Below are 24,762 nucleotides of genomic sequence, written 5' to 3'. Positions count from 1 at the left end.
AAAAAAAAAAAAAAAGCTAACTTGTTTCCCTACCTTTATTAAGAAAAGTAAAGAAAGTGATGGCTATCTCAAATACAAGTTAAAAGATGATACTGCCAGGTGAGGTGTCAGAGCCCTCACTTGTGAAGTGGCCCACTCGTGGGTTGGTAAGAATTTACCGACAACAGTATAGGTTTGAAGAAGTTTTATCAGAAAGAAGGAATGCTGCGGAAGAGTGCACTGGGGTGCCTCCGTGAGAAGACTGAGCACCCCCTGGGGGATTTTTCCTTAGGGGTATTTACGGACCTTAAGGCGGGTGCCCGAGGGTAATTTGGACCACACTAGCCACCTAGGTCATGACAAATGATTCCATCTGTAGTAATTCTGGTGCCTTAATGTCAGTCAGCAAGTGTTGCACAATGCGTTCTGGCATGGCATTCTGGAGATTCATAGAAATCCTAGTTACTTATAAATTTGGGGTAAAGAAATCTGCAACCACGTGCCTGCTTTAGATACTTGGGAGGTGCACTTACTTCTAATTTCCCAGATAAGGAATTTGCCTGGGAGGGCCTGTTCAATGGTCACCAGGTGATTTTCGCTGTCCTCACAAACATTCCTCATTTTGTCTCAGCAACATAATAGCACCCAGTTGCAAGTCTGGTTTCTGTTAGGACTCTTTCTAACTGTCAGAGTCTGAGTTAAACACGAGGAAGGTGCTCCACAAAACTTTTCTGTTTCTCTTCTTAAGGAATAAGGGAGGTAGTGGCTCAGGGCTAAGTCCCTTCACTCAGTGTGCGGTAGGGACATTCATATAACCACCGCAAGGGTTTGTTAAGATTAAATAGGATAATGTGTGCACAGTGCCTTTGTGGTATTAATAGCAGCCTGTTAAAGGAATACTATGTTGACTGTAGGTGTAAGATGCCACTGCAGGGAAGAGAATCCCTTTGCCACCTTAGCTCAACCCGCCCAACGAGAATCTCGTTCTCTCTCCCTATTACCATCAGCAAATTAAACAAAGAAATCTTCAAAAAGAATAACTGTGCTTTTATAACTTAAGAAAATTGTTCAAAGTTTAAAAACCTAGACATCTGGTACTACTTTTTTTCCTTTACTGGCAAATTAGTTCTAGTTTTGGCAAACTGGTTTTACAGTTCCCAGATACCTACCCTTTCAGGTTTCCAGGTAGCAGGGAGAAGTACCCTAGTACCACTTCTAGAAGCCAGTCGTTGTACATGTATGGCTACCACTCTGAATTTACGTTTAGGGGGGGAAAAGCTGTTTTTATTTTCCTAGGAATCACTTTAGTTTAAAATTAGAATTGCATGGTGTAAAGAGCTAGTAACTTGCCAAGTCAATTACAAAAAGCATAAAACACAAAACCAAAGGTGCAGAGATACCTCAAAAGAATGTTTATGATGTTTTCATTTACACTATCAGTTGGTCTCTTGGGCTAATGGCTATGTGTGTGTGTTCCAATAAAACTTTATTTACAAAAACAGGTGGCAACTATAGAGTTGCCAGATTTGGCAGATACGACAACAGGACTTTCATCTAAATTTAAATTTCACTGCCAGACGTGGTGGTTCACGCCTGTAATCCCAGCACTTTGGGAGGCCAAGGCAGGCGGATCACCTGAGGTCAGGAGTTTGAGACCACCCTGGTCAACATGGCAAAACCCCAACTCTACAGAAATACAAAAATCAGCCAGGTGTGGTGGTGAATGCCTGTAATCCCAGCTACTTGGGAGGCCAAGGCAGGGGAATCGCTTGATCCCAGGAGGTGGAGGCTGCAGTGAGCCAAGATTGCACCACTGCACTCCAGCCTGGGTAACGCAGTGAGAGTTTGTCTCAAAAAATGAATATTTTAAATTTCACATAAACAATGAATAGTTTTTAAAGTTATTTTTATTGAGATATAATTTAGACACCATAAAATCTACTTTTTAAAAATCTCCAATTCAGCAGCTTTTTAGTCATAGAATTGTGTAACTTAATTCTTAATTTCAGGGCATTTTCAGAGCACCCCTCAAACCCTGTACTCATTAGCAATCATTCTTCTCTTCTCCCAGGCCCCAGCAACCACTAATTTACTTTCTGTCTCTATGAATTTGCCTGTTTCAGGCGTTTCATGTAAATCGAATCATACAATATGTGGCTTTGTATGTCTAGCTTTTCTTTTTAGTGAGCACTATATTCTTGAGGTTGACATGTCAACATATACCAGTATTTCATTCTTTTTATGGCTGTATTATAGCCCATTGTATGGATATACCACTTTTTAAAATTGATTCTTCAGTTGATGGACACTAGGGGTTGTTTTCATCTTTTGGCTATTACAAATAATGCTGCTATGAATATCCATATTCTATAATTATGTGGACACATGCTTTCTTGGCTCTTGGGTATATATACCTACGAGTGTCATTGTTGAGTCATAGGATAACTCTATTAGCTTTTGAGGAACCACCAGGCTGGCTCCCAAACAGCTGCTCCATTTATGTTACCACCAGCAATGTATAAGGGTTCCAATTTGTGCACATTCTCACCAACACTTGTTATTGTCTGTCTTTTTGATATAGCCATCCTAGCGAGTGGGAAGAGAAGGATGAGGGATTCCGGGCACATCTCCAAAGGAACAACCGTGTACCTATCTGAAGGCAGCTTATCCCCTAAGTAGGCAGAATGAGTGTGTGACTGTTCTGGGGGCCCCCACCGACTTTCCTGGGTTGCAGCTGTCCAAGGAGAGAACCTCACACACTAGGTTACCTATTTCAGGATCTCTTATTAACAGAAAAATTTAAAACAATGCTCTTAGAAATACTGAAAACACAGAAAACTGGGGTGTGGAGATACAAGAAGGGAGTCAGGTAAACAGTGAAGCAAATGTCTTTTATGCAACGTAAGCTTGGAAGTTACAAGCAAACCTGCAGATAGTGGGCAGGCCATATTTCAAAGATGACCAAGATGTCATACTGGACTCTGCCATTCTCTGCTTGTCTGGAGTGGCCACGATGGAGTTAAAGCCCAGCATCCCTGTGCCCTGGAGAGGTTGGTTATAGAAGCCACCAGTGCAAGGAGAACATTCACTTTTCTTACTTTGCCTCCAAGTTAGTCTTTTTTTTTTTTTTTTTTTTACAGCAAACATTGCCTGATATAGTCTGAACATCTTGAAGAAGCCTGAGTTACACGGAGAGGGGACCTCCAGATCCTTCTAGAATGTTTCCTCTGCAGCTGGAAACCCCATGCAGTTCCTAACCAATGGTGCCTGCCAGCAGGACCTGAGAGTCTGACCTACTGCCTACGGCCCAGAGCACACAACCTGCCTCCCCCATCTCTGCCATTGTTCTTGCTTCTGTAATTACATCCCAACAGCAGCATTCTATCAGGCCATCTTCCTGAAAGCAACACAAACCCCTGCTTAGAGGAGTAAACTATGGAGATAGTAAGCAGATCACACAGTGAAGCTTTGCATATCTTAGGAAATATGCTTGCTGCAGTCCCTCCATCCTGGACCCTTCTTCCACACTCTGCCACCGCCTGTCCCTCATCCTGGCTCCCTGGGAATTCTCAGAGGCCATCTCTTTTCTGGTTTCTTTAAAACATGTACGGGGCTGTGAAAAACTGTTCGGTGCTTCCTCAAAAAGTTAACTATAGCATTTTCACATGGTCCTGCAATTCTTCTAGGTACATACCCTAGAGCATTGAAAGCAGAGACCCAACCAGCTACTTGTATGCCCAGGTTCAAAAGTGGCATTATTCACAAGAGCCACAAAGTAGAAACAACCCAAAGTCTATCAACAGATAAATGGATAAACAAAATGTGGCACAGACATAGAATCAAATAGCCTTAAAAAAGAACGAAAATCTGTTACATGCTACAACATGGATGAACTTTGGAAACATGCCAAGTGGAATAAACCAGTCACAAAATACATACTGTATGAGTCCACTTATATGAATCAAATTGTCAAATTCATAGAGACAGAAAGTAGAACAGTCATTACCAGTGGCTGGGGGAAAAGGGAATGGGGAGTTATTGCTTAATGGGTACAGAGTTTCTGTTTGGGATGATGAAAAGTTCTGGAAATGGAGAGTGGTGATGGCTACACGACATTGTGAATATACTTAATGTCACTGAATTGTACACTTGCAAATTATTTATGTGGTGCATTTTATGTGTGTTTTACCGCAACAAAGTGTGCTGGGAGCAACTCCTGGTGAGGTAAGGGATGGCTTCACAGAGACAATGACTGGGCTGAGTCCTTAGGAGGACAAGGGGAGGAAGGGCAACTGTGAAGAACGGCTTGATGGCACCAAATAGAAAACTGCTAAGGGTGTGCATTAAAAGGACGGATGGAGGTGGGCACAGTGGCTCACACCTGTAATCTCAGCACCTTGGGAAGCCAAAGTGGGAAGACTGCTTGAGGCCAAGAGTTTGAGACCAGCCTGGGCAACATTATGTGACAAAAAATACAAAAACTAGCTGGGTGTGATGGTGTGTGCCTGTAGCCCCAGCTACAAGGGAGGCCGAGGCAGGAGGATCGCTTGAGCCCAGGAATTCGAGGTTCAATTGAAAATTTTTTCAATTTTTTTTTTGAATTGAAAAAAAATCAACTGCTGAAAGAATTCTGGAGACGGATAATAATGATGGTTGTAGAACGATGTGAATGCATTTAATGCCTTGAACTCCATGCCCATAAATGTGGCTAAAATGGTCATGTTTATGTTATCATAATGTTATGTACATTTTACTATAATTTTTTTTAAAAGACTAGGAAAAAACCCATTCTCTGCTGGCGTAGGGCACATTTGTCTCTTCTACACCACTGTTGGAGTACCGTACGTTGAGAGAATTCTCTGGGAAGCAATTTGTCATCACACATGAAAAGCCTCAGAAATGCCAGGTGCAATGGCTCATGCCTGTAATCCCAGCACTTTGGGAGGCTGAGGCAAGTGGGTCACTTGAGCCTAGGAGCTGAAGACCAGCCTGGCAACATAGGGAGACCCCTTTGCTACAGAAAAAAAAAAAAAAAAAATTTCACCAGGTACGGTAGCATGCGTCTGTAGTCCCAGCTGCTGGGAGGCTAACGTGGGAGGATTGCCTGGGCTTGGGAGTTCGAGGCTGCAGTGAGCTGCCCTGTCTCAAATAAATAAATGAAGCCTTAGAACTGCATACTCCTCAACCCAACAACTCCACTTCTGGGAATCTATTCAAAAGTGATAAATAATCATATGCAAAGACACTTATGCCAAAGGACAGTCACTGAAGAGCGCTTATTAAAAACAAAAACAAACAAAAATAAACCTGTAAATAAACTAAATGTCCCAAAGTTGAAGACTCGTTAAGTACGATATATCTGTGCAAGAAGTACCACCTGACCTTTCAAAATTATAAGTAAATATTTGCTCACGTGGAAAGATAGTCTTCTTTTCTTTACCTATTCTGATTTATGCTACACTTCACTGTTACAAAATAAGGAGACCACCCAGTGTTGCTGAGTCCCAGCCTAGTTACAGCTTTCTCTGTCGCCTTCCCTACTAAATAGAACTAGCCAGACTTTGAAGGACTTGAGTGTCACTTGAAACTTCTTGCTTCAGAGGAAACAAAATAACGGGGGGGGAAGCAAAGAACTCATGGGTTCTAGAATTCCAGTAAGATTTGGTTAACACTAGGAGTGTGGAGTGAAAACAGTGAGTTGCAAAATAGCTTCATCCTCTGCTCCCACCATTCTTATAAATATGTGTACAAATATTAACTTAACAAATATTTAACCCACAACTATAAAGGAGAGCTGTGCTGGGTGCCAAGAATATCCCAGGGAACAAGACAGCCATGGCATCAGAATCCAGGGAGCTTGGTACCTGTCTGTCTGAGCACCTGTGTGTGCATGGGATGGGGTCCGAAATGGTGACTGTACAATGAGGGTCTTCTGGCAGGACTGAGAATAGGTCTATTGCATGCATGCAACGTGCGGACAGCCTTGCTACAATGGGAAATCATGACTGGGCAAGACAGAGGCCAGTGTCTCTCGCTTCCCAGTCTAAAGGTCACGTGCAGAACCAGCTGGACCAAACAGAACAGGCGTGAGGGAGCTCAAAACACCAGAGTTGGCAGAGGGGGAGAGGTAAGTATTCTCAAGAGCTGTAGATGGCAAAGGGACAAAGATGACACAAGCAGGACAGGGACCTGGCACCAAGAGAATTGAGCCCTGAGTTGCCAGCTGCTTAGTCCAAAGTATGGGCTGCTCTGGAAAGAGCCAGAGCCCTCATTTTTAAATTTTTGTTTTTTCCTTTTTCTTTCGTTTTTTTTTTTTTTTTTTTTTTTTNAAGTGGCTTCTAGTTCGTTTTTGGTTTTTTTTTGAGACAGAGTCTCGCTCCATCACCAGGCACCAGGCTGGAGTGCAATGGCGCGATCTCGGCCCACTGCAACCTCCGCCGCCCTGGTTCAAGCAATTCCCCTGCCTCAGCCTCCTGAGTAGCTGGGACTACAGGCACGCGCCACCATGCCCAGCTAATTTTTGTATTTTTAGTAGAGACGGGGTTTCACTATGTTGACCAGGATGGTCTCGATCTCCTGACCTCATGATCCACCCGCCTCAGCCTCCCAAAGTGCTGGGATTATAGGCGTGAGCCACCGCGCCCGGCCAATTTTTGTTTTTTTCTTACGGTTAACCCATTGACCAAGAAGTAACAGTTTCTGATTTGTATTTTCCCTATAAACCCCATTATTGAAAGAGTTTACCCTTGGAGGCAGAATGTATGAAAGAGTAATTTATTTCCTCATTTCTTCATTGGTCTAAGTCACATATAACTGCCAAACGGGTTTCTGATCTGCAGGATTTCACCAAGGTGGCCTCAAGAATTGATAGGATTCTAGCCACAAGTGAAGGTATGTTACCAGCTTGAACAGTCCGAGAGCAAAACAGCTGCCCTTTATCTTGGGGAAATAGCATGGGCACCTATCCCTGCTCTCCCAGAGCCTTGGGGGAAATTGCTGGAACAGCCATTTCCTTCCCACCCAAGGACATGGCACATGATACCAAAGACACACGCAGGAAGGTGCAAGCAGGGAAGATCTGCCCCCGTGGGGACAGCAGCAAGCCCCAGCGTGTGTGAGAGGGAGAGGAAACGTGTTTAGAATATTATAAGATTAAGGCATTTAAGGGAAGTCTTCAAGGAAGGAAAACCAGTTAAGAAGAATAAATCCACTGTTCTAGAGCCACAGTGAGCTTGCTGTAAACACTTGGAAACCATGTGCCTCCCACCAGCCCTTCATATGCTGCAGCCCTATGCACAGAGTAGGTCCAAAATACTTGCTAAACTAGATTATTTGGCTTTGAAATTATATCACATGTGCCCAGCAAGGCAAAACTCATCCTATTATTTCCCACAATGTCAAGGGCAAAAGTGTACTCAACCTCATCTGGTCCGAGAAGACAGATGTGGGGGCCCCAAATCCTTATAGTTCTTCACGGCAAGAGTGCTGCTGAGACTAGACCAGCCTGCTCCCAGCTGGACCATCTACTCCGAGGAGCAGCTCAGAACAGGATCATGGAGGACACCTGGGCAGGAAATGGCCCAGAGGTAACTGGGAACTAAGAGCAGGCAGCCCTGCCCAAGCCGAATTACTCACTACTCATCAAAGTCCCGGTGTCTGCTCTCATAAGAACCCTTCAAAAATCTAACACTTTAGGCAGGGCACAGTGGCTCATGCCTGTAATCTCAGCACTTCAGGAGGCTGAGGCAGGTGGATCACCCGAGATTGGGAGTTCAAGACCAGCCTAATCAACATGGAGAAACCTCGTCTCTACTAAAAATACAAAATTAGCTGGGTGTGGTGGCACATGGCTGTAATCCCAGCTACTTGGGAGGCTGAGGCAGAAGAACTGCTTGAACCTGGAAGGCGGAGGTTGCAGTGAACTGAGATCGCACTATTGCACTCCAGCCTGGGCAACAAGAGCAAAACTCCGTCTCAAAAAAACAATAAAACAACAAAAACAAACAACAACAACAACAACAAAAATCTAACACCTAAAAGTAGGGACACAAAGATACAGAGATGCCATCCCTCCCTGACAGCAGTCACTGGCAGTGACACAGGGTGAGTACTGGGTGCAGAAACTCCAGCACCTGAGGGTGCTCTGGGGTTCAGGTATCACAGCCAGAGGTCTTTGCCGGAGATCCTCTAGGGCAGGCAGATGCTATTCTCAGGACAGTGTGATCGTATTGGGACAGTGCCCATGTGACAGGATACCATGGTGCTCAGATTTCTCTCCTACCAGGGCCTCTTTTCCATGTCCTACTTGAATATCAGGCCCCCAACTGAGCAGGCGAGGCTGGGTGATCCGGTGGGGGCTCACCCCCTTAGTTCTCCTCCGTGGGGTTTTTCCTCCACACTCACCTCCACAGTTTCGAGGACACGTCTACATGATGACATCTGAAGTCATCCCAGGTGTCTCTCCTGAACCCCATGCTCACACCTTACCTCCCAGTTGTTGTTCTCCCTGCACCCCTATTTCGGTGACTCACACCACTGGATCTGTCACTATGGCAGAAACCTGGGAATCTGACACCCACCACACAGCAGGAACACCTCCCGTCACTGTCCTCTCCTCGGCAGCCTATGCTATCAGCCTCCTTGCTAGCAGCGTCCTCTAATGGGCCACAGGTGTGCTGAGCTCAGGTCCCACAGATGGCTGTCCAGTGCACAACTCCCAGTGTCAATCACAAAAGATGTGTAGACTCTTCAGGTCAACTGCCTGGCAGATCACAGATATCCAGAAGGTGTCTTAAAGAAGTGCTTTTTCTAATTTGTACAAAGCTGTGAAGAAGCCTGCTGAGAAGGGGATCTCAACCCACAGGGCAGGGCCTGGGCCACAAGAGTCCCAGGGCTGGGCACTGTCTTGTCTATTTGCCTAGATGCTGTAAACATATTTTCCATGTGTCCATGACACTACAAAGATTGGGAAACACTGACTAGATTACACCAATAGCCTCTCTGTGCTTCTGGATCTCTTCTGTTGGCATACGAACAAGCTCAGGCCTCTCCCATTTGTACCAGACATGTAAGTTAGCGTGCCTGCTCCACCCAACACCCCTCAGCCTTCAGGCCTTACTCAGGGAAGTCACAACAGGTTGCTCGTCCATACAGGATCAAGGACAGGTTGGCCTGTTGGCACAGCACAAACAGCTCAGCCAGTGAGGGAGAGTCAGTAGGTAGGCCAATCAGCCACCTCCCTGCAGAATTCAGTCATCATTCTTGCACGTGGAGCCCCTTCTCCTCATACCAATCATAATTACTAGTACAATAATTCAGTTGTCCAATTCTCCCAACAAAGAGGCTTCAGGGATCAAATTGACCTCAGGTTCCAGCATTATTTACAAAAAGGTCAATCAGAAATTAATTGGAACGTCCAGTACCAGGAAGCAGCAAGTCAATAAATTAACACAATAGAGTACTATGTAACCCTTTTAAAAAGAATATTATGACTATATAAATATAGTTCCCTGCAGAGGCAAAAAATGTGCCAGGATTATAGTTCTTTCTGTACAGTTCCAGTGTCAACAGCAGAGTGCTAATCACAGGACCACATTCCTAGTATCAAGGTCAGAGAGAAGCTTCTCCTTTCTAGCACTCTCCCACTTGTTCAAAAGCAGGCGGTATATTTCCTGTGCTTCATATGTGAAACAAGACATGCTTGTGATAATTTTTAATTTTTGTGATATTTTACTACTGCCTACTCTATCAAGGAAAGAAACACAGCCCATCTTCCCATGACCCTAGTATCTTTCAGCTTGCTCACTTGGCCCATTGTCTGGAATCTGCTCCAGTCTCTGTCCTAAAGATGCTATTCTTGGAGCCAGTAACTTCCAGGTGTAATTTGGAGTGAATGCTTCTGAGGCCCATTCATAGCTGTCTGTCCGGAAGTACTTTTCACTGGGCTCCCAGAAGCCATCAATTCTTTTTGCCCACTCTCCCCTCTCCATGACCTCCTCCGCAGTCTTTGCTACTGTTTTGCTGTTGTAGATCCTCAAGATGAGTGGGAGGTCAACTTCAAGTCCTTGCACATCAGGAATGCCCTCTACTTTCCCCCTTTTACTTGATTGGTTTGTCTTGATGTATCCCAGGGCTGCTGTACAAATTCCCACAAACTTGGTGGCTTAAAATGATAGGAATTTATTCTCTCAGAGCTCTTTCAGCTCAGGGCTGAAACCAAGGGGACGGCAGGGCCATGCTTCCTCCAGAGTCTGTAGGGTTGGAAGCTCTAAGGAAGCATCCATTGCCCTGCCTTTCCCAGCTTCTAAAGCTGCGTTCCTTGGCTCATGGCCTCCTCCTCCTCTATCTTCAAAGTTCTCTGCAGAGATCCTCACGTCCTTTTCTCTCTTCGGTCTGTGTATACAGTACTAAAGTCTCCCTCTGCCACTCTCTTCAGGACACTTGTGATTACTCTGGGCGCTGGATAATGCAGGATAACCTCCCCATCTCAAAGTCCTTAACTAACTCATATCTACAAAGACCCTTTAACACATATGGTAACATAAGTTCAGAAATCAGAATCTGATATATCTATGGGAGACATTTTTTAGCCCACCATACTGGGAATAAAACAATCTTTTTTTTTTTTTTTAAAGACACAAAGTCTCACTATGTTGCCCAGGCTGGATTCAAACTCCTGGGCTCAAGCAATCCTCTTGCCTCAGCCTCTCTAGGAGCTGGGACTACCACAGCAGTCATCTTAAAATGATTATTTTAAATGGCTTAAAAAATTATTTTTTCATTTTCAGACAGGCACGGTGGCTCACACTTGTAATCCCAGCACTTTGGGACGCCAAGGTGGGCAGATCACTTGAGGTCAGGAGTTTGAGATGACTGGCCAACATGGGGAAACCCCATTTCTACAAAAAAATACAAAAATTAGCCAGGTGTGGTGGCACACACCTGTAATCCCAGCTACTCAGAAGGCCGAGGCACGAAAATCACTTGAACCCGGGAGGTGGAGGTTGCCAGTGAGCCAAGATTGCGCCACTACCCTCCAGCCTGGAGGGTAGTGAGAGAGGACAGAGTGAGATTCCATTTCACAAATGATTTTCCCTCGTGTGCCGCTGTGCAGGCCTTGCTCCACTCTTCTGTCATCTTGTCAGATGAGAAGCTGCTTCTGCTGGCTACTCCTCCACTTCCGGACTCTGGGGCCCGCACACCTTCCCTTCCCCACGCTGATCTGACCTGACACCATGCTTTCACATACCAGCTACCTACCCTGGATGCACACCAGACCAAGCCAACACCCACACTACCAGCTGTGGCTCTGCCAGTAGAGTCCACTCACACCCCCATCCCGCTGATATGTCCCTGAAACCTCCAATTAAAGCCCCAGCTTCGGTACCACTTCTCATTCTGGCCCTTGCTAGACCTGAAGGCTCGGTTCAGAGGCTCTCTGGGGTTATGCAGGGCAGGCTGGCCTGCTACCCTCACCCCCTGTGGCCCCTCCACTCAGATTCCAGGCTCTGGTCTCCTCTGTGCTATATTTCTGATATTGCCTTTCCTCCAGTAGCTTTCTATGGTCCAGAAATATACTGCAATCTCAACTACTGATAATTCCCTCCCATTCATTTTGCTGTCCTGGGATTACACTTTTCATAATCTCCTTATCATTTTAATGGGTTCTGGGGAGAGAAGGTATAAATAAGCATAAGTGCTGAATCCTCCATCTTGAACTTTAAGTTAATCTCACTCATTTTTCAGTTATAACTTGCATATGCTTAAAAGATAACAGATATTCTATTCTAAGCTCCTTGTCCAAGGGCTCCTATTGGTGGGAGGTTGGGGGTGGGCTTGGCAGGTTCAGATTTATAACCCAGCTTGTCCCACCTGCCCCACCTCTAACACTGAAAGACCTTCCTTGTATGAACACCACTGCCCCTGACACAGATCTGCCAGAACACGGTAAGGAACTGGCAAATGTATGCGGGGTTTCCTCTTTCCAGGATTTGTTTTAAAGCAAATTAGTTCTATGGCCTTCCCTATAATGCCAGACTACATGCATTGAGGCATTAAATGAAGAGAATGCACAGCTCTAAATCAAGAACACCTTTTGCAGGTTCTATCAGCCCAAGACAACCTTTTTACTCAAAAGCAAAGCCTGCATGATACCTCCTTGCTTTACAAAGGCTCAAGTTTAAAAATAAACATGGGTATTTGAAAGAGCACAAAAATAGTTTGTGCCCGCAGCTTTACAGAGCCCGGCGACACTGGATGTATGTTGGCTTGGAGGAAGCCGAGAGAGGCCACATTCAATAGAAAGTTAGCCCTTGCAGGCCTCAAACGAGTGAGACACGAGCGAAGGGAGCCTTTTTTTTATGCTTGATTCCCTTGTACTACACAGGGCCAACTGCACTCCATTCAAAGCAACCACAGGTGTCCACCTGTCCAGCTATTCATAAACAGGTTGCGACGGCAGCCCCTGAGCCAAAATCCGAGTCCTCACTCAGCCTTTGTCTCCGCCTAACTGTCATCGCCTCCCTATCAATCCCGCACCCAACCTACAGGCGTAACACAAGTCCCTGCTCACCCCATACCTGTGCTTTGCGAGGAGCTGTGCCTTCCTCCAGAATGCCCCTGGCTCATGTCACCCGGCCCCCTGAGCCCACCCCCCTGGTTCAGAATCTTACCACCCTTCGAGGCAAAGCGCAAACTGATCACATCTTCCATCAGAGGCGTGTGGCTCCAACACCAGACTACGTTCTCTCCCTGGATACCAGCCCTTTCTATACCTTGCTCGTGGCCCTCATATGCTATTCAGCCTCATCTTTGGGTAGCTAGAGATGTGTTGCACTCCACCCCCAAAACTGGGCTGCAATCCCCTTGGGTAGGGATTAGGTTTTCACTTCTGGGGCATCTGTAGAGTGCCTTGATAAAAGAGGTGCTTGGGCTGAGCACCATGGCTCGGCTGTAACCCTAACACTTTGGGAGGCTGAGGCGGGGTATCAACTGAGATCAGGAGTTCGAGACAAGCCCATCCAACATGGTAAAACATTTAGTATTTCTCTACTAAAAATACAAAAAAATTAGCTGGGCACAGTGGCACGCGCCTGTAGTCCCAGCTACTCAGGAGGCTGAGGCATGAGAATCACTTGAACTTGGGAGGCAGAGGTTGCAGTAAGCGGAGATCATGCCGCTGAACTTCAGCTTGAGTGACAGAGTGAGACTCCATCTCAAAAAAAAAAAAAAAAAGGCTCTTGATGTTATGGCCAGAGACTGCGAGTGAACCCCAGTCTCAAGAGGGCTCAGAATGATTAGCTCCTGGCTAGTGGGACCCTGTGTAATTCCAAAAAGCAAACAAGCAGATCTTTGTTGGACAGTAGTGGGAGCCGAGAACGCCACTGTACAGCAGAACAGCTAGATAATGTTTTCCTCCCATGAATGCATGCAAGCGTGCACAGACCCACCCACACCCACGCAGGGGTATGCTGACGTACACTGACCCTCTCAGCCCCAGGCTGGGCCTGACAGTTGGAGGCCTGGCTGATGGTTGATCCTACCACCAACCTCCTTCATTTTCCCCAGTGGGCTGCACAAGTGACCCTTCCCAATACGCCCTGCCTGGTCTGAAAAAGGCTATAAAGCACAGCTGAACCAGGGTGAATTCAAGGGTTCATGACTACATCTTATGTGCCATGTCTCAGTCAGAAATGAGACAGAGCTTGGCACCCAGAAAATGTGTCAACAATGAGGTGAGAAGGAGGGGCGCAGACACAGAGAGAGACAAAGAGAAAGAGAGAACAAGAGGTGATGGGAGCAAGCACCCAGTAAAGTGCCTTTTAACTTCTTCAGGTTTGGAAGGAAAAGGTACAGAGTATTGGTAGGTCTTCAGCACACAGAAGAAGGTGACTAGCAGAAGACTGGCACGTTCTCTGTCTCTCTGTGGAGTACTCTGGCTACTGTGTGGGTAAGGGGTTATGATCAATCAGATGTGGGGCTATGGTACTGAATATTCTAGAGTTTCTTCTCTCTTTTGGAAAAGGTTCATTGCTTGGCTTTTAGTAGGAGGAGGCTGCCAGCAGGTGTCCAGACAGCTGGGGCCCATATGTGCTGGCCCTGAGTCTGGCCCCAGAACAGCCCCTGCTTGTTCCCATGCACCAGGGACATGTCACTTGTCTTTGCCAAAGGGCCAGATGGCTTGTGTGTGTAGACTTCTCCCCACTTCACTTTTATCTCCTCCAGGCTCTCTTCTTCAAGCTTCTATCCTCGGATAGACATGTTTTCATGCACATTTACATCTTAGGGCTTCAGGGCAATTCACATTCCGCTCCTAAGAGATCTGTTTTCTAAATAGAAAATGCTTTTCCATGATCATATAGCAGAGTTTGCTGAGATCCATTCCCTGCATTCTCAGCAGAACCTTGGAAAAGGTACTTCCCGGAGGTTCTGGTGCTTGTTGACCACCTGTCGTGTGCTGGGCATCATGCTGGGCCCTGACATACATCTCACCCAATTTTCCCAACAACCTTGAGAAATCAGCATCTATACCTCTTTTCAGAGGAAAACAGAAAGGAGAAAAAAGATTAAGTAACTTGCCTAAAGCCACACACAGCTACTCCGTGACAGGCACCTAAGTCACCTAAGCCCAACGCGATGCTCCAGGGTCCCTTTACTTTGTTCCACTGTGCACACCTTTGTTACTTCCCACACCTTTGTTCCACTCACTCTTCTCCCAGACCACCTCAGCCCTTTGCCTCTCCCCCACCACTATGTATAGGCTGAAGCCCTTGAGGTGCTCAGCCAGTCTTGGAGTAAACAGGTTCATCCTTGTCCATCTCTTACCAAAGCTGTCATCTCAGGCCTTAAGGAATGATTCAGAAATCCCAATCCTGCTCATCAATAGGATCTCCACAGCCTTTCCCAAAGTCCCATTCAGCAGAAAGCCCAAAAATACTCCCTAAGCTCCCCAAACCTTCAGGTTCCAGCCGAACATTTCATAGCCCCTGAAGGTACCTCTCAGGCCAGTTTAGGCCATGTTCACCAACAAGCAATGGAGTCAGCAAGATGGGGCAGCAGGCAGCACCTGGTGCCTAAACTGCCAGCCCCCTGGGTGGCCACACAGAACCTCCGTGTGGTCCCCCAGGTCTCTCTGTAGCCACAAGTTACCACAACAGGTCTCTTCCTCCCGTGATAGCAGCCTGAACGGACCATGTGTGTCCGTTTCAGAGGGTGGTATACATGAAATAAAGATTACAGATGAGCTGGAGTTATTTGCACTACCTTGGGGAATCCCCTTTCAAGTTCCTTGTCCACATTCAGCCCCCAGAACTGTTAAGACAAACTTCCTTTTGGCTGTGTATCCCTTAAGGGTTCCTTCTTCCTTTGACCTCCTCTAGCCCACATCTCAAATGACCCAACACCCTCTCAAATGTCACTTCCTCAGGGAAGCCTTTCCAGCCCCTCCAGACCAAGTTGGATACCTATTATTTGCTTTCATGGCACCCCGTAATTCTCCTTCAGAACATTTTCACAGCTGGACCACTAGGCTCCTCACTGCCCCTTCCAGATAATTCTCTTCCCCCTCCCTAAAATTCCCTAGCCCTGAATCTCCTGTCATCAGACTCTGTCAACCACCAACCCCTGTGACACTCCCCCTCATTTCTCAGTGATTTTAGATCCCATCACAGTCCCTCTCTCCTACACTAATCTTGTCTTGATTCTTAGTGATTCGATATAAAGATGGTCCTTCCAGCCGGGCTCAGCTCTTGACCTTCTATTCTCTCGTCTCTCCAACTCCCTGTCATACCCTTCATTACCAGTAAGTCCTACCCATCTATAATCTTCATATCATGTATCTCCCTCACTGACCTTGACACATATTGTCCTAGTCCACGTGGGCTGCTATCACAAAATACAAGAGACTGGGGATAGCTTATAAACAACAGAAACTTATTTCTCACAGTTCCGATGCTTGGAAAGTACAAGGTCAAGGTGCCAGTAGATTTGGTGTCTGCTGAGAATTCACTGCTTTTTTTCTTTTCTTTTTTTTGAGATGGAGTCTGACTGTGTTGCCCAAGCTGGAGTGCAGTAGAGCAACCTTGGCTCACTGCAACCTCCGCCTCCTGGGTTCAAGCGATTCTCCTGCCTCAGCCTCCCAAGTAGCTGGGATTACAGGCGTGAATCACCATGCCCAGTTAATTCTTGGATTTTTAGTAGAGACGGGATTTCACCATATTGTCCAGGCTGGTGGTCTCGAACTTCTGACATTGTGATCTGCCTGCCTTGGCCTCCCTAAGTGCTGGGATTACAGGTGTGAACTACTGTGCCCAGCCTCCTTTTCCTTTTTTTTTTTTAAGATGGAGTCTTGCTCTGTCACCAGGCTAGAGTGCAGTGACACAGCTTGGCAGACTGCAACCTCCCCCTCCAGGTTAAAGCGATCCTCCTGCCTCAGTCTCCTGAGTAACTGGGACTATAGACGTGCACCACCATGCCTGGCTAATTTTTGTATCTTTAGTAGAGATGGGGTTTCACCATGTTGGCCAGGATGACCTCGATCTCTTGACCTCGTGATCTACCCAACTCTGCCTCCCAAAGTGCTGGGATTACAGGCGTGAGCCACTGTGGAGGGCACACTTTCTGACTCACAGATGGCATAGTCTCACTGTATCCTCGTGGGATGGAAGCAGCAAGGCAACTCTCTCAGGCCTCTTTTATAAGGACCGTGCTATAGTTTGAGTGCCTTTCCCCTCCAAAACTCATGTTGAAATTTACTTTCAGACCAGGTGGGGTGGCTCACGCCCATAATCCCAGCACTTTAGGAGGCCAAGGCAGACGGATTATGTGAAGTCAGGAGTTCAAGACCAGCCTGACAAACATGGTGAAATCCCATCTCTACTAAATACAAAAAATTAGCCAGGCGTGGTAGCGCATACCTGTGATCTCAGCTACTTGGGAGGCTGAAGCAGGAGAGTCACTTGAACATGGGAGGTGGATTTTGCAGTGAGTTGAGACTGTGTCATTGCACTCTCCAGCCTGGGCAAGAAGAGCAAAAACTCTGTCTCAATGAAAAAAAAAAAAAAGTGCACTGCTGCACTGCTGGGCCAGGTGTGGTAGCTCATGCCTATAATCCCAGCACTTTGGGAGGACGAGGTAGGAGGATCATGAGGTCAGGAGTTCGAGACCAGCCTGACCAGCATGATGAAACCCCCATCTCTACTAAAAAATATAAAAATTAGCCATGTGGGGTAGTATGCACCTGTAATCCCAGCTACTTGGGAGGCTGAGGTAGGAGAATTGCTTCAAATTGGGAGGCGGAGGTTGCAGTGAGCCGAGAAGACTCTATCTCAAAAAAAAAGAAAAAAAAAGTGCACTGCTGGGCTACTTCTGCCCCTCCACTGCTACATGACTGTCCCTGTGAGATGACTGCGGGCCCAGCCCACGTCTATACCCTCCCAACCACTATAGTACTGGCAGTGGTTTCTCTGCCAGAAATGCACTGCTGGGCTAAAGACCAGCCAGGAGTGCACTACTTGGCTAAATCTACTGCGTGCAAGGGTAACCTCCTGGACTGCTTGGATGCAGCTCTCTTCCCACTGGCGGCCACTGCAACACAGCTGACCTAAATAAAGCTGTTGATTCCGATAAGCCCAAGCACAAAACATCGGAAGCCCTTAGAACACGAGAGGTCTGAGCGCATGGACTGGTTTCTGCTTCCGCCATGCAAACATTTAGTCGCATGGCTGTGGGGGGAAATGGATTTTACCTGTTACCATGAACAGTTCCAGAGACTACCTAAAAACTTTCATTCTAAAAACAGATTACCTACTCCAGCTCTCTTTTGGTTAGAAAACAAAAACAAATAAAAGCAGATTACCTAGAAGACCACAGCCATGAATAACCAGAAATAAACACTTACCAAGATCCTACCTAGGTTCAGGCCTTAACTTTGGTCTGTAACTTCCTCACCAAACTGCGTCCGTTGTTCACGAGGTTAGTTTAGCCTTCAATGGGTTGACTTGCTCCAAGAAAAAGGGCATGTAAATCAAACAGCTGATTTTTGTAAGATGCATAAAGAACCAAATTGCATTTCTTCAAATCAGTCTCACCTCTCACCTAGGATGGAGGAGCTTGAAACTCCCAACTTTTATGGAGATAAAGTGCTGTTTGATTGAGAAACCAGTCCTGAAAACCTCATCATAAAAGCACCTTCCCTCTCATATTCCCAACAGATGAATCCTTGTTTATAGCCAGGAGAGCCCCAGCTACAACAAAACAGCTGCAACAACTGGCCAAAAACAAAACAAAGCTGTCATGCACTCTTTGAGACAATGAACAATGCGAATGAGCATGTAAAGTGTGAACGCTGCTGGACAGGGAAAAGGTTCTGATTCAAGGCCAAAAAGAGGGTGAGAAATATAGGCCCCGGAGAGCTTATCGCCCTGCCGTGTGTCAAGATTAGCATCAATACAACTGATCACAGACCCAGCCTAACAGACTTAACTTATTTGAGATTTCCATTCCTACCATGTAATCTGAATAATGTCTTCATAGAAGTGATCGTAACATACAATCCAACAGGATCAAAGAACTAAGTCATTCTTCTGATAACCTCTGCTGAAACCTGAGAAAAGGGGCCAGGCAGAAGCTGGGAGACAGAGGGATGAGAAAGGGAAGACAAGGAAAACGGCTCAGCAGGTTCTGGGCAAAAGAAATCTGTAGGAGGCAGGGTATGGTGGCTCACACCTGTAATCCCAGCACTTTGGGAGGCCAACATGGGCAGATCACCTGAGGTCAGAGGTTCGAGACCAGCCTCGCCAACATAGTGAAACCTCGTCTCTACTAAAAGTGCAAAAGTTAGCTGGCCGTGGCGGCGGGCACCTGTAATCCCAGCTACTCGGAAGGCTGAGGCAGGAGAATCGCTTGAACCCGTGAGGTGGAGGTCGCAGTCAGCCCTGTGCACCTCCGGCCTTGTGCACACCACACCTGTGAGAGGTGCTCTTGGGCTCCCTCAGATGGCCACACAGAGCTGAGATGAAGCTACTGCACTCTAGCCTAGGTGACAGAGGGTAAAAACTTGCCTTCTACCACATGCCACCTTCATCCTCTTTTATAACATTTCCAGGGTTATGCCAATTTCACCAAATGCCTTATAAACAGTATTTGAAGCTACACAGATTTTTGCTACGAAGACAACCTCATTCAACACCCACAGACCTCTGCCCTAGAGAGAGAGCCCCCCTCACCCCGGGCCACAGTGTGACCAGCCTGGGCTGATACTGCCATTCTTAGTGTACTCCACTTAATTATTTAAGGCATGAGGCATTGTTTCCTTCTCAAGGCAAAGCTTTCAGAACATTTAAAATTCATGGGAGAAGCCAAGGAGTGGCTTTTTTTAGCTCCCTCCCTTGAAGCCAGTGATATGGCTTTCAATCAGGCTGTGGGATTCCAGTTCTAGTTTTTCAGAATATTCCATCCTTGGTGAAGCATGCCTGCTTAAAAGAAAAAAAAAAAAAAAAAAAAGGCCAGATGCGGTGGCTCACACCTGTAATCCCAGTACTTTGGGAGGCCGAGGTGGGCGGATCACAAGGTCAGGAGATGGGGACCATCCTGGCTAACACAGTGAAACCCCATGTCTACTAAAAATACAAACAATTGGCCGGGTGTGATGGCTCACACCTGTAATCCCAGCACTTTAGGAGGCCAAGGAGGGCGGATCAGGAGGTCAAGAGATCGAGACCATCCTGGCCAACATAGTGAAACCCCGTCACTACTAAAATACAAAAATTAGCTGGGCGTGGTGGTATGCGCCTGTAATCCCAGCTACTTGGGAGGCTGAGGCAGGAGAATTGCTTGAACCTGGGAGGCGGAGGTTGCAGTGAGCCAACTTCACGCCACTACACTCTGTCTCAAAAAAAAAAAAAAAAAAAAAATTAGCCAGGTATGGTGGCATGTGCCGTAGGCCCAGCTACTCGGGAGGCTGAGGGAGGAGAATTGCTTGAACCTGGGAGGCAAGATGGTGCCCCTGTACTCCAGCTTTGGCAACAGAGTGAGACTCCATCTCAAAAAAAAAAAGTGACAGAACAAAAGAAAAAGAGAGGACACTCTCACAAAGTCAAACTTAATTAATCAGCAGTTCTGTCTCACGGGTGTCACTTTAAATTTACTGAATCTGATTCTATTGGTGCCAAATAAAGATAGGAGCCCTAACCATCACTAGGAATGCACTGGGTGAGGGGAAGACAGGACTCCTTTTATGAAATAAAGCTGTGCTCAAACCCAGGCCTGGAGAGCCTAATTCAGCACTCTTCTCACCAACTCCATCCACATCATGGAAGGGAACCCAATGCTGGAGCCACCTAGGTGGACAAATGAGGGCCCAAGCAGGAGAGCTCATCCCACTGAGTAAGACATGGGGAAGAGGGCTGGGTGTGATGGCTCATGCCTGTAATCCCAGCACTTTGGGAAGCCAAGGTGGGTAGATCACTTGAGGTCAGGAGTTTGAGACCAGCCTGGCCAACATTGCAAAACCCTGTCTCTACTGAAAATACAAAAATCAGCCAGGCATGGAGGCATGCGCCTGTAATCCCAGCTACTTGCCAGGCTCAGGCAGGACAATCGCTTGAACCTGGGAGCTGGAGATTGCAGTCAGCTGAGATCTGGCCAATGCACTCCAGCCTGGGCCTGGGCAACATAACAAGACTGTCTCAAAAAATAGACAAAAAAGATGTGGGGAAGGGCTACCCACACCCCAAGGCCATGCCATAGGGAACAGCATTCTCACACCACAGAGGAGTAATTGAGGCCCCAAGACAAGCTGAGGGTGCACTCCCTAAGATGGGAATTAGAATTAATGCACTGTCTCCAGGAAGGCAGGCAGGCTCCAGAGGCCTCTACAGCCCTAAGCCTTCACAGGAACTTCATAACTCCCGCAAAGCTCTGGCTTCAAGACGCTCTCCCTGAGGATGAGGAAAACCCAGCAATGCCCAGAACAAGAAGGTTTGGACAAAGCTTTCAGCGGCATCACAGGCCCTCTCCTCCCGCCTCCAGCCCTGTGTACACCCCACCTGTGAGAGATGTGCTTGGGCTCCCTCAGATGCCCACACAGAGCCAAAGCTGGGCTCCCTCTCACTGATCTGAGCCCCACCAGGTGGATCCACGCAGAGCAAGCCCCCCACCACAAATGGCAGCTGGTAATCTACAGGGTGGGGGGCAGCTCTCTCCTCCCCGTGCCCTTACTGTCGGCTCAAGTTGTCTCTTCTCTAGGCTAAATATGCCCAAGTCCTTTAAACAGGTGGTGCTAATATCCTTTAGATCAAGGACCCCTTTAAAAATCTGATAAAAAACTATGGACACCCTTCCCAAATAAGCACATACTTATCTACAACTCTCCATAGGATGGGCAGGGGTGTTTAGTGACCCCACATCCCACATTAAGAACCTTTCCTTGAGACAGGGTCTTGCTCTGTCGTCCAGAATGGAGTGCAGTGGTGAAATCATGGCTCACTGTAGCCTCAACCTCCTGGGCTCAAGGAGTCCTCCTCCCTCAGCCTCCTGGGTAGCTGGGACTACGGATGCATGCCACCACGCCCACCTACTTAAAAAAAAAAAAAAAAGATTGGTAGAGAAGAGATCTCAGTATGTCACCCCAGGCTGATCTTGAACTCTGGCTTCAAGCAATCCTCCCACCTCAGCCTCCCAAAGTGCTAGGTTTACAGGTGTGAGCCACTGCACCTGACCAAGAACCCCCACCTTCTCACCATCCTCACAGAAACATGCCCAGACCCCTCCTGCTCTGCGTTTTCTCCTCCAAATGTCCTTCCACACATGTATACTCAGGGGACCTCTGGTGCCCAGAACCAAATGCAGGGTTCTAGGTGGGAGCAGGCAAGCCCACTGCCTCCTTTGCTGCAGTGCTTTCACACTTCTCTAAGGCCTTCAGAGTTTCAGGTGGCATCACAGCAAGCACACCACCAGGGCTGACTCACGGGGAGCTCACCTTCCACTTGAAATCCCCGAGTCTCTCTCGCACTCACAAAAGACCCACCCAACTCCCCACGCCCAAGACATGACTAGGTGCCATCACTCTACCTCAGGGAGAGGCGGAGACCACACCTTCCCCGCCATCCAGCATCACACAGGGTCCTCCCTGCTCTGGACGTTCCCAAATCAGAACCAGTCCTTCCCACTCCCAGCCTCCCACACTCATAGAAAATCCTTCTGGAAATCAGCAGGCCTCAGCATCCCTGGCCAGAACACTCCCTTCACCTTTGTGCCTTACTGAAAACCAGCAAGTCCCTGAGGGCAACACTCTCCACCACCTCCTACACAGGCAGATCAGAAAGGGAGGGGGAAGGGCATCCTGGTGGCCCCATCATGCGGCCCCCTCTGTGCCCTGGAGGCGAGGTCATTCAGTTACCTGCTCCCACACACCTTCACCTGCCTCCACGTTACTGGTTGCCACCCACCAAGGGCTTCAGCTCCAGGCCCGGCCTCCTCTTCCGCCCACCACCTGTCACCGTCACCATCCACAGGGATAACCCTCAACACCCTGGACTCAGTTCCTCAGCCTCCTCTACTCCAATGCCTCCTTCCCCACACTCCTTTAGTGACCCTCACCCACAGCCACACCATGGAATCATCGGTCACCTTAAGACATGAGCGGCAGATGCCCTGCTTCCTTCCTGCCCACACCAGCCAACTTCCCAGCGCCTTGCACAGGCATTTCCCACCTCGCAGAGACCTCAAAGCCACCAGCTTCCTTCCCCTCTCCACCAACCACCTCCTGGCTTCCCTGTCTTCCTGGGAGGGCCCATCTCCATCCCACGGTCTCTCATGGTTACAATCCTCGGTGGACCCTGCCCCTAGCCTGGCCGAACCCAGCCTCACGCCTTCTGCCATCTGCCTCCTCCACGCCCACACACAAGCCCCTGGGCAAGAGCAAAACAGGGTGGACAAGTTTCACTTTAAATTCATGTTCTCTGACCTCAAACTGTCACTGTGCAGCGGCCAGTAGGCTTGTTTCTCTGGTAGGCTTGCGGCTCACTCCCAGACAACAATTTCACATCACCTTCTCCTCCAGCTTCCCACGCCCTGTCCCCCACCCCCCGCTCCCGCTCCCCACTGATGACCTGCCTCATATTTCAGATGGAAATTCGGAGCCACAGATGGGAACTCTGTCTTCCCACCACACCAATCCCTCCTGCATCTGTCATGGTGGCCTCCTTCCCTGGTGCTCTGAACAGCGGCCTCTCATCTGCTCAAGGCCTGGGCTCTCTGCCCCCCAATTTCATATGGGCGGCGCTCCCCTCACAATTCACCTGTTGCACCTCCTGCTGCAATGCGTGTCTCTGCACCTGCAGCCTCTCATGCTATGGTCCAATTTCTCTGCTCCCTTAACAGTCAACTTCTTCAAGAAGTGGTCCACACAACCCTGCTCCCCAGCCTCGCGCTCACCTTCCAACCCACCTGGCTCCCGGTCCCACCTCAACGCAGATGGGCCTCAGGTCAGGGGCACCCGTAGCTGCCATGCTGTCAGGTCCTGGCCACCTCTCAGCAGCACTCAAATCAATGCCCAAACTCTCCTGCTTGGGACTCTTCTCCACTGGCCGCCCTGAGGCCACCGCACCTTACTGGCCACTCCTCTGCTGGCTCCTCCTCTCCAGGGCCACCTAAAGGATGGCTGCTACAGGCTCAATCCTGAGCCCTCTCCTCTGCCTGCTCTCCCTCCCTGGGTGACCTCATCCAGCCTTCTCCCATCTGACCTCTTAGCTGAGCCCCAGATTCATGCAATTACCTGACTCCTCCCCAGCTCTGCCTCCACCCACATCCTCAAGCTGAACCTGTTGATACGGAATTTGACTCCCACACCCCATCCTAACTTACTCCTCCTCCAGGCTTCCCCACATCTAGTGGCATAACCCAAAAACCAAAGGGGTCTTCTTTATTCCCTCCCTGTCCCTCATCCCTTATGCCATTTCTCACCCATCTCAAAGTTCTCACAAATCCATCTCCAAGCCTTCTGTAGAACCGCCCACTTCCATCTCCCCTGCGACCTTCTCAGCCTCAGCCAGCAGCTGCTGTGACCTGGAGACCTTCGGTGGGTCCCCTTCCCCTGCATCCCCCATGGAGCAGCATGTGCTGTTCGTAAATCTGAAGAAGGATCCTGCTGCGACCCTACCAAAACCTTTCCATCTTATTCAATCACTCCGCCCATCAAATGACACTGCCAGCTCATGCCTCAGCTCCATTTTGCCCTCCCATCCGTCACTCTCCAATGCGAGACAGGGGGCCCTCCCCTCGCTCCCTGCAATCCTGCCCTGCTGGTCTGACTTCAGGTTCTCGAACATTCCAGATCTCTCCTTCCTACTTGCAGTCTTTGCACCTGCTCTTCCCTCCACCTAGAAGGCTCTGCTCCCTTTCTGCACATGCGGTAGCAGCTTAAATGTCACCTCTTCAGAGGGGCGTCTCACAAGCACACATTCTAGAGTCGGTCTCAGCTCTTGCTTCTTTCCCTCTGCCACTGAGCATGACTGGTAGTTATTTTACTTGTGGATCCACTTACAGGTTGTATTTTCAGGGTAGGGGTCAGGGACAGGTGTCTCCCTCACTAGAATGTAAATTCCACACAGAGATGGACCATGTCTCTGTTGCTCACCATTGATTACATGTGCAGATGATAATATTTTTGGTATGTTGGATTAAAATTTTTAATTTCATTTGTTTCTTTTCACTTTTTTAATGTGAATACTAGAAAACTTAAAATTACATATATGGGTCTCCTATTTCTTTTTTTTTTTTTTTTTT

The 24,762-nt window shown here is 47.9% G+C and overlaps 1 protein-coding gene across 4 annotated transcripts in view; it reads right to left on the bottom strand.

Moving 5' to 3' along the window:
* Positions 1-24,762, bottom strand: part of HOMER2 (homer scaffold protein 2) — a 98,246-nt gene that overhangs the window by 58,740 nt on the left and 14,744 nt on the right. For 2 of the 4 annotated variants that reach the window (XM_037729136.1, XM_037729137.1), the window contains exon 1: positions 23,413-23,501. The exons of the other annotated variants lie outside the window; for them this stretch is intronic. In XM_037729136.1, the coding sequence (XP_037585064.1) occupies positions 23,413-23,486 (74 nt within the window). In that variant the 5' untranslated portion in view covers positions 23,487-23,501. Of the gene's footprint in view, positions 1-23,412; positions 23,502-24,762 lie in introns of those variants that run through there. 4 annotated transcript variants of the gene reach the window in all.

Source organism: Cebus imitator, unplaced genomic scaffold (assembly GCF_001604975.1).
Source record: "Cebus imitator isolate Cc_AM_T3 unplaced genomic scaffold, Cebus_imitator-1.0 Scaffold295, whole genome shotgun sequence".
Lineage (NCBI taxonomy): Eukaryota > Metazoa > Chordata > Mammalia > Primates > Cebidae > Cebus > Cebus imitator.
Note: the sequence above shows the minus strand (reverse complement) of the source record. Positions and strands in the feature narration are given on the sequence as shown.